Source organism: Falco peregrinus, chromosome 5 (assembly GCF_023634155.1).
Source record: "Falco peregrinus isolate bFalPer1 chromosome 5, bFalPer1.pri, whole genome shotgun sequence".
NCBI classification, from domain to species: Eukaryota; Metazoa; Chordata; class Aves; order Falconiformes; family Falconidae; genus Falco; species Falco peregrinus.
The window spans coordinates 14986982-14999003 of record NC_073725.1 but is presented as its reverse complement, the minus strand read 5'-3'; the positions used below and the strand labels follow the sequence as shown (position 1 = coordinate 14999003).

Below are 12022 nucleotides of genomic sequence, written 5' to 3'. Positions count from 1 at the left end.
GAGGACAGTGGTACAAGAGGTACAGTACAAAGCCTAGAAATCAGATTCCAGCTTTCAAGTTTTGAAGCCCACAAGCCAATATCATCTGATATAACACTGGGCAGCAAAAAAAGCCCTGAATTTTTTAGCAGGGCTCACTACCCTCCTCACCTCTCAGAAGCTCTCCTGGAAAGTATGGGAGAGAGAAACAATCAGGTATGGTTTTATATGCAATAGGATGTTAACTACCCTTTCATATTTCTACCCTGACAGCAAGCCTCTTCTGAGCTGTAAATCCCACTGCAGCTACATTTTGGACTGTGTGCCAGAACTCAGGAGTGGCACACAGAAGGCTGTGGCCTTCTGCTCCTATATTCTTTGAAAGGCTGAATTCGCTACTACACAAAACAACTAAGTCACATTTCCCTGAGACTAGGTTATTTCGCAGCTTTTATGTTTTTAATCAACCCCCTTACTGTCACCAGGATCACACAGCTGAGTCTGCGGTGTTTCCAGTGACACTAATCCAGCCAAACTGCACCTCTGTCTTCCCTCACTGGGACATAACCCTGGCAAAGTCTACACACAGCTGGACCTGCCAGGCACAAAACAACATTGCAGCTGTGAGTCTGGATCAAACAGTTAAAGGACTCCCATAGCCATACCCCAAAGCAATGGGAGGGCAGAAACACTGACAAAGTGGCACCGCAGGGAAAACAGTGAAACTGACTCACCTCAAATGAGCTGTCTCCCTTCCTTACCCTGGGTGCCAACTGGGAGGGAACAACCAGGCTTGAATCCTAACCTCTCATCAGCTTCCACAGGCTTGGGGGAAAAGTCCCTTCTCTATCAGCAATGTGTTTGTGTGGTGTGGGGAAAAAAAAGTGGGTTTTATATATATATTTATACGCATGTATATGTGTGTGTATACACCAATATACTACATGCACCTATGAGCAGGCATGTTTACAGGTAACAGACAAGAAAGATGCCACCTAAGCTAGGAGAAGGCTACCAGCAGCCTGACATACGCACTCTTCCTCACTCATCGCTAACACACAGCCAGGCATCTAGGCATCTGATGCCAGCAGAAAGCAATGCACTGGGCAGGGTAGGGACTCGCATCTCCTCGGGTCACTTCATTCTCTTACATTCGACCCTGTAACTATTGAAACCTGGTCCATGACACAGCAGGGCTGGCAAATCGTTGACTACAGTCCTAAATCAGTATCCCATCAGTTGTCTAAGTCTGTGACATCTCATAGTTAAGCAAAGCAATTTTTAACTAGATGACAGGAAGAGTGAAAAGCGCTTTGCCTAAGTCACCAGAGCAGAAAGTGACTTCCAAAATTCAGCTAACACAGGCAAGTTCATTATCCTACAGCTCAGAGGCACTGAGCCAGAAGATCTGGTGACCGTTAAGAACATGCAGCTGTATGCACATTCATAGCTTACAAGCAAGTAAGCACCCAAAACCAAAATCAAAAGAAAAGCCAAAACAAAGCAATCCAATAATCATCCACTCATCAACAGTAAATAACATAAATTACTTTCTTCCAGGCTGTCCTAAGTCCTGCTTTCAAATAGCAACGCTCTAAGCATCTCAATCCAGACTGGAGTGAGAAGCAAATGCAAATCATTTTTTGCATGGAAAAAAAGCAACTCGTTCAGTGTGTCTACCCACAAGTTTATGGGGAGAGAGAATGGACAACATGGGCCTGCAAGGTCCAGGTGTTACATCCAACCCTCCCGCACGACCCAGGGAGAAGGACAGATCAGTTTGCTGGTGTTAAATCCTTCCTGAAAAGAAGCTAGTTGTCAGTTAGACCCTGCAATACAAGCAGCCACAAATTCAGCAGCCTCATTCCCCAGTTTTATGTAGCCTCTTGACAGCACTGCTGCTTTCCGCTGAGGTTCAATTTTCCCTTACATGAAAACTGCAATACTGAGAGGAGACTGACCCTTCCAACATCCCTGTACAGTATGGCTTCAGATACATCCACAATAAGCCTGTTTGTGCCATCAGGCATCTTCCACTTAATATCAGGTTGAAGTGGCGTTTCTGTACAACCCTTATTAAAGGATCTCCAAAACACCCTACCTAGGTGGTTTATGCTGTAGTCAGCCCTGATGTGAAACAAAGGAGTATGTTGGGAACCCTCCACACAAGTGAAAACCAGCTCGTCCTGAGCAGAATGACACAGGATGACACCCCCATGAGGGTAGTTTCAGCAAGGAAATGAAGACTCAGAAGGCAAATCACACAAGACACAACTGGGGCACCAAGCTCAGCACCATCATTGTTATAAAAAGGTATGTAGGACCCCACTGACAACTTACCAGGGCCTTTATTTTAAGTCTTACTGTATGGATTACTAGCAGCCAAACCACTTCTCAGATATTGCTCTTTTCCAGAGGAATCTGTCATTTAGTGATCTGATGATGTTTTTCACAGTCTCTGTGCAGTGCTAGACAAACAGCATGCAGCTCAATCCACAAAGCCATGCTGCTACACTGTTTCAGCTAACATGCTTGAATCTTCCTTGAGAAGTGCTAATCCTTTCTTGAATTGAGCAAACATCAATCAAAATAGATTTTTAGTTGACCGATTTCACCAAAAAGTCATTTTTAGATGGAGGGATTAAAAGCTAAATACAGCAAGCAGATTGTTTAGACAAGCTACAGTCTGGAAATATAAAGAAAACAACCATGAAATATAGGATTAAGAACTGGTTGTAAACAGGGCCAAAATTTTAAACAGGTTCTGAGCAAAAAGCTGTTTCACTTCTCAGCAACAGAGCAAAACTGCACATCAAATGCAGACACATTAACGATGCTTGCTGCTTAGCTATTCTCTCTGAAGCATATTTCCTTCGTCAAGAACAGTTCTCACACAGCTTTGCTACAGCAGCATTAGGAAGTAAACAAGTCTGATGTACAGCACACTACACTGATGCAGTCTCACACCTTTCAGGTTTCTGTCACTTGCTTCGTGGCTCTCCTAACTAAAAATAAGAACTAAACTGCAAACGATCCTAAGCTGCAAAACACCTACACACAAAGCTCTGCAGCTTATAGACAGCATCTATGTCAATCCCATGAGTTTATATCTCAAGTCACACACCACCAAAAGGCTCAATGCACTATAACAAGACGAAGAATATATCCAGAAAAGTTTCTTATCCTGCTTAGGTCACCAGTCTACCCAGTCAGGTGCTTCAAAAGAAACTTAGAAGGACAACAAATGCAAGGACAAAAACCAGTACTAATTGTGCCATGAGACTATTGCATGCAGACAGGAGCCCAAACAGAAAGGTACAAAAGGCAACGTGCTTTCACAAGTTTGAAAAACCCCACAGAATCAGTATTTCCTGCAAACAGATTTCACCATCGAATTCATCTCCAAATAGAAAACCTACTTTGATTTATTGATAGCTCTTTTCAGCTTCTTCTCTAGTTGTTTCATCCTTCCCATGGCAGCATTGTATTTGGCTGCAGTCTCCTTGTGAACCAACTCACTTCTCGTTTTGGTCTGTTCTGCCTCCATGACCTTCAAGAGGGAAAAAACAGGTAAGTGGCAAGGCACAACGATCCATCTCTTATCATTCTAATTAACAGCATCTTCATAATCTCTCTCATCAGCTCATGTCGGGAAAGTGAAGGTACAGAAAAAACTACTTTCAATGAACCTACTTAAAATTCTTTCCTGAAAGAAGCAGCAATATGCCAGATTTGCAAATACTCTGTTAATTGCGACAGAGGTGTTGCAGCTTCTTGCATTGTATCCCTTACGGGAAGTACAGAAGAGCCTCAGATTGGGGGATAATCCATTTTTTAACCCGGTTAGATATTGAACAGTGGAGCAGCACAAGCAGAAGTCACTCAGTTAATTTAACAGCATTATTTCTGTTCCCTCCTGCCTCTTTCATAGGAGTCTGCCTCTCCCAGCAAGGAGCTGGCAGGCTGCTCAGCCCCCAGCTGCAGCCCCACCACTCTGGAAAGGGCTGAAAACCAACCACAGCAGTGGGAGGACCAAAATGCAGTTCAGCCTGAATCACCAATCACCAGAAAACAGTGTGTCCAATGACTGCCCGTTTGAGAGAAGGCCAGAAAGCTGGCTTTTCTCTAAAACACCTGACCTGCTTCATATCATGGTTTCAACACCAAAAATGCTCAGATGCTTGGGCCCTGAGATGACACTCCTAGCATGCAGATGGGGGAAGCTATACTGATGACCAGCCCATTGCCTGGGCAGGCAGAGGCTTAACATGCAGAAGGCCCAAGCCCAGCATGTCAGCCACTGTCCATGGCCATCCCCAGCCAGTCAGGCTGCAGCTCTGCACACAAGCTAGCAAATTCTTCAAGCAATCATTTCTTCAAAGCTTTATAAACAAATGCTCACTGCCATGGCATTTTGCATCATTAGGAGTCTACAAAAGCAACAGGAAAAGTCAATCTCCCTCTATTAGCTGCTCTGCTGGTACCCCATGCTTTGCCAGTAATTCTATCCAGGGTATTTTTATTGTGCAAATTTTAGATGTCAGAGGTGTAAATCAGAAAATTTGTTTTCTTTAATGCACTGGCAGTCAAGATCCAGGCAGGGAGGTAACTGATTTGTTTAAAGTAAGAAAAGTGGTGACACCTCTCCATTGGTTAGGCAATGAGGAGAAAGCAAGCAATTTTCAGGCTTTCTCCCTTGCAGCTATGAAGTTACCCATATAAAAAATAGCAGGACTTTATTTTCTCCAGTACTGGATTTCAAAACATCTTAGCTGTGAAACCAACAACTCCAAAAGTTCAAACAAATTTGCTCCAACTGGCTCCTACTACCAGAATATGCACCTGAGCTCTCAGATCCAGAGACAGAGAACACTCAAAGATACCTTGCTTTTTAAACAACCTCACGCACAAAGCTCCAGTATCTTGAAAGCGTTCGGTTTGGGCTGAACTGAACAGAGAAAAAAGCATGGTCAATTTTGACTTGCTTGGGAGTGCTGCTCCTCTCAGGAAAACAGTCATGTTGTCTTTTCTAGTGCCTAAACCAAAGTGTGAAACTGATACATGCCAAAGCTGACCTTCATCAGTGTCAGCTAGAAGCTCTTGGTGCCACAACTGGAGGCCACGTTTTGCTCATCTGCACACACCACTTATTAAACAAAGAAGTTGCTATAGAATGTTAAACTACAAAATAGAAAGGTTTCCAAAGGCTCTTTTGATTAGCTATCAAATAATATCAATATCAAAAAAAACAACTCCAGCATCCTTCAACTACTTTATATATAAATAAGGCACCTACTTTTGAAGAAAGGTCAAAAATCATCTATCAGATTTATAACAGGATCTCTCCTATATCCTGAAAACAAGCTGCAACCTCTTATCTTGAAGAACTGTTCAAAAAGCTAGGTTGATGCATTGACTTTCCCTAGTGAAATGTGTCAGACAAAGCTGGTTTTAGCGTGGAAGTGTCTTAAATTAAAAGGCAGTCTCCAAAGACTGCACAGAAGCTGGTTCACTTTCTCTGTAGTGTGGCAAGGAAACTGCAATTTAAAAATGCTGGAAGCTACAAAATAATGGAGCGGCTGGAATTTGCCAATGCTCAATTAAATGTCAATCCCTCACATCCATTCTTGGGGCAAAATTTGCATTAACTTTGATATCTGGGATGAACCACATCGCAAGTACTACCCAACATCAGGGCTGTAAAGCAGGTTAGGTGTCCAGTATCATGTTGATTTCGCACATCTTTCATACCAAACATCACAGAAATGCTGAACCCTGCAGAACTGAGATTTGAGGATGACAGATTGTAAACACCTCAAAATATCTGATAAAAAATGGAATCTGCTCCCAGCCATATATACCCACGTTCATTACCCTTTCCAGACAGCAAAATAAAAAAAGGTTGTATACTTCATACTTTTAAGAAATCAGCATCTTGTAATTAAAAATAAAAATCAGCATTGTTAGGAAAACCATCTCACTCCATTTCCTTGCTTTCCTATAGGCATTCTGTCATTGTGCTCAGATTATGCGCAAAAGTCTGCAGAGAGGCCAGAGACAACCTTCTTCTTCCCCCAGGACAGCAGCTCCAGGTACACACTTGAGGCTGAGGACAATACCTAGAAGACTTTGGAGATCCATCACCTGCTGAGATGCATTCCAGCATTTCATTCAGACAAGAACAAAAGAAAGATCCACACCTCCACAAAAGCCAAATGGCTTTAGAGAAGCTGTCCATCAGGTGGACAGAGACTGCAAGCCACGCTGACACCTCTGCACCTGGGAGGTTCAACGTAGGACCCTCACCTTTTTGAAAAGTCTTAGAAGACGACTGACAAGGCTTGTGTGAGAAAGTATTACTTTTTATCAGACCTAGTAATACAGTTGGGGAAAAAGCAGCCTTATATGAACTTGTAAACAAGCTTTTGGTCACAGTTACCAAATAAGCTGTTTTGTCTAATAAGTCACTGTACTTCCACCCACAACCTTGCCTGGTTGATGCTCCTAAGCCACCACAGATGCAACAGCACCACATAAAAGTGAGGATAACACCTCTTCAAATTAAGACTGCTCAAGACACACCTCTCCTCCTTCCATTGTACCTGCCCTTCATACCCTTGGGGCAAGCAGGGGACATACTCTTACGCAAAAACATCCAGAGAGGGTGAACTTCTAAGATACCCACACATTCACTGGACATTTCTGTAGCCCACACCTGTCTTTAATTACTAGATCACCCATTCCAGGCAGAACTCATTCTCCCAGCTAGCACAGGCTACAACTATTGGAAAACAAACAAACAAACCAAAACCCGCAACACAGGCATCAATCATTTCCTCTGGTCTCCTTCCCTACCCTCTATTTCCAACCCAGATGTCTGGGAAAGGAAGGTCGGTGTAGAGTATATATTTTTAGTAAATCTGTACAAGTAACTTTGTCCGCCCAAAGATCTGCATCATCTGAAGTCAAAGACGGACTCCAGGCAAAATTTCAGTAACAATAGATGCAAAAGAAAAATTTATCAGTGAAATTAAGCAAAGCTGACCATTTAAGCCAGAGAATTACTCTGAACAACTGTTTCTTCCTCAAAAAATTAAACTGATTACTCTTCTAGGGGAAGAATTAGAAATAAAAGAGGTAAGAGACAATGCAAGATCAGTACACCAGGGCAGAATCATGGGATTGCATTTAAACCCTGCATTTCCAGGACAAAGTGACAGAAAGAGTAGGGCAGGGAAGGATCTAGATATTTTTGTTGTTTCTTTCACAGACTTTTCTTCCCGCCCCCCCCCCCCCCCCCCCCCGCCCCTTTTTCTCCAAGTATTTCTGTCTGCAGGAAGCACCTCTTCTCTCTACATCATGAAAGCACCCACGTATTTTACACTGACAGATGGTACCTCACAGCGTAATATCAAAGGGAGCTTCACAAGCCAAATTAAACCAAGAGGGAGCATGCCTCCTCCCTCTTCACCTTCTTCTCATCCCTTCCTTTTAAAAATGTCTCATGATCAAGAGCCAAAACATTTCTTCTCCCTGCCAGAATTTATGAACTGAACATAGCTCAGGAAAGACTGTATAGGCAGAACATTTTTAAGACTGCAGATTGCATCAGCAATTAGATATTAGCAATTTCTCTTGAAATTCATGAAGGATCTTCCTTTCTGCTCCAGCTTGTCTCAAACTTGAGATAGCACATCTGTCAGCACTTTCCTTTTGTACACATTAATGAATTATTTTCAATAGGAGTATAAATGAGAAGATTTCTCTCCTTCATCCCTACAGTATTCTCCATCCTTTCGCTCTTTTCTAGTCCTGCTCTCTGCACCCCAAACTGCCGATTATAATTCAAGGTACTAGTGGATATGCAACAAATTTTCACCTATCAAAAACATTTTCTGCAAATTTTGAAGACAAACTGCAGTTACCAAAACCTGGTAAGCCAATCGCTAACTGAACAGTACTTCTCTTCTCTAGGCAGCTTAAGAGCGCACCAAACCTGTCTACATCGCAAGCTAGCTGACTACATTTTCATTATAATCAGAGAATTCATCTTGCAATGAACTTGCCCCCCCATAACATGAATTGCTCTCCAGACACCATCAACTTATTGATCAGTCCTCCTTTGACTATAATGGAAGTTTAGGCAAGTAACTGGGACATATAAAGTAATGTTTAGATACTTAAAACCGATGAGCTGAATCCCAGCCTAAGTGTCATTACAGATATCTCAGATCTGTGGAGACATGGACATAAAAAAAATCATAGGAATTTACCCAAAAATAGACATCAAGTTAAGAGTAGAAATGGGTAAAGCAGCTGCCTGACTTACAGGATTGCCTTACAGTCCTGTGCTTCATGTGCTCGACATATAGCTCAAGCACAGACATTCACAGGGATTAGTTGTATCTTCACAGGCAGGCAGGCAGGCAGGCAGGCATCCAGCTCCTTTAGAAACATAGCTCAAACTGCAAGGTGAAAAAAACTGCTGAGTGACAGCCTGTACTCCCTGTACCTATTTACGCTGGTCCTGTCTGCTCCATAAATACAAAAGCATTTTCCACGTTATGCTCCCACCCAGGATAAAGAGTTATTGAAATTTTGGTTAATTATATGATCTTCTACATCAGTGGCTACAAAAGCCTTGTTTACAGAAACCTGCTAGACTGTCACACTAAAAATAGTGTTAATAGCTTCTCAGTCTATGAAGAAATCAAAAAGCAATTACAACATGCAACCCTTATCTCAATTTCTTCCCAGTGAGAGTCTGCAAACAGCATTTCCTTTTGGTACTCTGGAACACAAGCCGTTGTCCGCATCCATTGGGTCAAATGCAAAAGTAACCAGGCAGTATTTACACACAGGCCTAGGTATTATTTTTTTTTTAAAAAAAAAAAAAAAAAAAAAAAAGTGTCTCATTTGTTCTCTTGCCTACCTTTTTCCTTTATGCTCTCTGTTTGCATTGTTTGTCAGTTACCAAGCTGCCACAGGGCTTGAGGTTTATGCCAAGTTTGAGATGAGTTCAATAGAGCCTGCTACCTCTGTCTAAGAATAGCAAATCGAAACACTTTTGTCTTGCTGACATTTCTATCAATTGAAAACCAAATGAATTAGTAGCCCACTTGCAACATTTGGCACAGAGGTGCTTTTCTGTACTCAATGAATTGCCGTACGAGGCCCAGCGCAAAATCATTCTGTGCCCAGTCCAACTATCATTTATAAATACATGCAAAAAAGCTAGCAAATCCAAACAACTGGAGTGCAAAAAACTTTCTCCAAGAATGCTCTTATATGTGGAAGCAGAGAAATTCTATTTCTTAACCCTCAGCCTTCACCCTCAGAAAGAGTTTTTTTCCATGAGTCATTTCTGCTGTAATTAATAGCTAACCATCCGAGTTAACAGCAACACTGTGGCAGTCAAGGAGAACTTTTGTTCTAGTAGATCTCATCTTTGAACCTGTTTTCATTCATAGCTTGGTAAGGAATGATGATGTTTTCTGCTCCTTGAGACCCCAGTTATTCTGTTTACCTCACTGACCACCAAGCACTTCACTAATTGGCACGCACTGAAACCAAGGAAATATTCATTCTGCTCCTAAAGAAGATAATAAAACTCAGTCAAGCATTCCAAACAAACTAATGCTAGGTCTGTTCAGTCAGGACTTCCACAGCATTTTCACCCTTCTTGGCTCTGGCCCTACGACCTCCCGTATGGCAAATGAAAAATCACAAGACAAACTTCCATGTAACTCTTTCAAAATCTGCTGTACCCTGGAAAGGTGCAGATAGGTGCTTTCTGGGAACTGAGCTTAGTCAGACTATTACAAGCACCAGGAAGAGTTGGGTAACATGCTTTCCATTCAAGGAGCCATCAACTGCTCTATACAATCCAGTCTGTGCGTAGGAGATTTTTATAACTGCAGTAAATAAACCTGAGATTTCTATTTACTGTTCAGCTGTAACCATCAGAGACATTATGGCTCGAATCAGTTCTCCAACAGGCAGATATTCTGCATTTAGTGATGATACTTATCAACACCACCAGCAGGATTCCGCCAAACACTGTCAGCAGCCATCTCCTGCTCTAAATTGCCGGGTTAGCCCATGCAAGGTGTACTCCTCTTGCAGACTGTCAGGGAAGGATTAAGGACTGTAGCAGGACACAGGGAACCCCTTGAAATATCCAAGGAAAATATGAATCTATTCAAACTCTCAAAATTGCTAGCATTTCTTTCCTCACCCACACCAACACAAATTTTTGTTATGCCAGCTAGAGAGAAGCAGCTGATATGTGGCTGCTGTCATTCACCACCAGATCTCAGCAGTTTAGCAGTCAGAAGCTCTAAGCAACTCCTTAGATGCTTCCAGTTTTCTCACCGATCTATTCTGAGAATCAAAAATTGTGCATGCATTTCTGGACTTTTTCATATCAAACATGGATAACAACTAGGAAAAATGACAGCTGCTAAAGTCCCAGCACACATGCACTGTGAAGGTAGGGCTCCCTTCAGAAACACGCAGATGCTACCAGATCCGCAAATACCTAATGATAACAGGGACAATAATACAAACAATACCCTGCAGTATGTTTTTTGCTTTTTAATATATACCAGGTTTTCCATCTCTCCCCTACACACAGCCAACATCCTTTTTGTTCCCTGTTTCTTCATCAAGCAGCTGTTTTTTACAATTCACTCTGAAATAGAGGGTTTCTTGTAACTGAGAAGCTTCTGCAACAGAACAGAGCTACTGCATTGAGGACTGCAAGACAATACCAACATTGTAGGCTTGCAATTCCAAATATGCTAGCATGTTCAGCTTCACTGGCATATTACGAGAACTCTGACAGAACAAAGGCTTTTAACTTCAATTTTTTGTTCTTTCATGTTGAAAAACCCACACACCTTTCTGCCTTTTTTTTTCCCCTTCTCTTTTAAAGAGACAGGAAAAAAGAGACGCGGCAAATGACAGGAAAATTCGTCTTGACAGCTGCTAAAATGAATACTGCCTTTCATTGTTACACAGTGCATCTCTTCTGTAGATTTAAGAAGACTTTACAAAGGAAGTAAGACCTTGTCTAAATTTGAAAGCTAATTTAGGATAGAGCAATGTGCAAGCTTAAAATGCAACACACTTTTGGTTTTGGTGGGTTGCTTTTTTTTAGGAATTCTACATTCAAACACACGTTTCCGAAGAGAAGTGCTTTCTTCAACTTACTCCATACTAAGAACAGGTTACACTAAAATTAGAACATGTCCCTGTTTTTCCAGAGTAAAAGTTTCTATAAGGTGTACTCAGGAATAGCCATCCCTATGCAATTATTCTGGTGTAACTCCGAATGCAGATATGCCTTAAGACATTGTTTACCCCTAATATATAGACGGTAATTCTTTTTTCTTCGGAGAGCTAGTCCACTAGCTAATAGCACAGACAGACAGAGAACTATACTTGTCCCAGTAGCTGCCCAAGACCCAAATCATTTAACCTTAGGCTTCATAACTTTCTGTAGCTTCATTTCCTATATGTCATGTATCTGGAGCAATACAAAAGTTTGGCCTTTCAGAAACTAAGCCTCATACAACACACAAGAACTGGGGCAAGTTCATATTACCCTCTGAGTAGCATGGTTGAGCATCTCTTGCCAGGCGGAGTCAAACTGACGTTTGTCATCTTCCAGTAGCCTCTGCTCAGCAAGCGAAATGGTCTCTTTTGCAGCACGCAGCACTTCAGTGGCCCTCTGAAAATCCTGAGTCGCCCTCTGAGCTTCCAGTTGTGCCTAAAAAAGAAAAGTTGGGATCAGAGACAAAGGAACCCTCACAGTCATGTTTACAAGATCTACCACAGTAATTCCAGGACTTTAAAAACACCAAGCCAGTGTTAGTTTCCCGACTTTTTACTTGTAAGTGACAGGTATTTCATCACTGGAGTAAGCACTGCTAAGACAGCAGTTCCCACTCAAACAGGTAATTTGCAAAGAACTGTCTCATGGTGTTCATAGTAAAAAACACACAGCTGATGGCCTACAAATAAGCACCTGGCTGAGAGA

At 42.0% G+C, this 12022-nt stretch overlaps 1 protein-coding gene across 4 annotated transcripts in view; it reads right to left on the bottom strand.

Annotated features, from left to right (window-relative positions):
• SH3BP5 (SH3 domain binding protein 5) overlaps positions 1-12022 on the bottom strand; it is a 75543-nt gene that overhangs the window by 8556 nt on the left and 54965 nt on the right. For all 4 annotated transcript variants that reach the window (XM_027793576.2, XM_055805124.1, XM_055805123.1 and 1 more), the window contains 2 exons: positions 11588-11752; positions 3399-3529 (listed from right to left, as the gene is read on the bottom strand). In XM_027793576.2, the coding sequence (XP_027649377.1) occupies positions 3399-3529; positions 11588-11752 (296 nt within the window). The remainder of the gene's footprint in view (positions 1-3398; positions 3530-11587; positions 11753-12022) is intronic.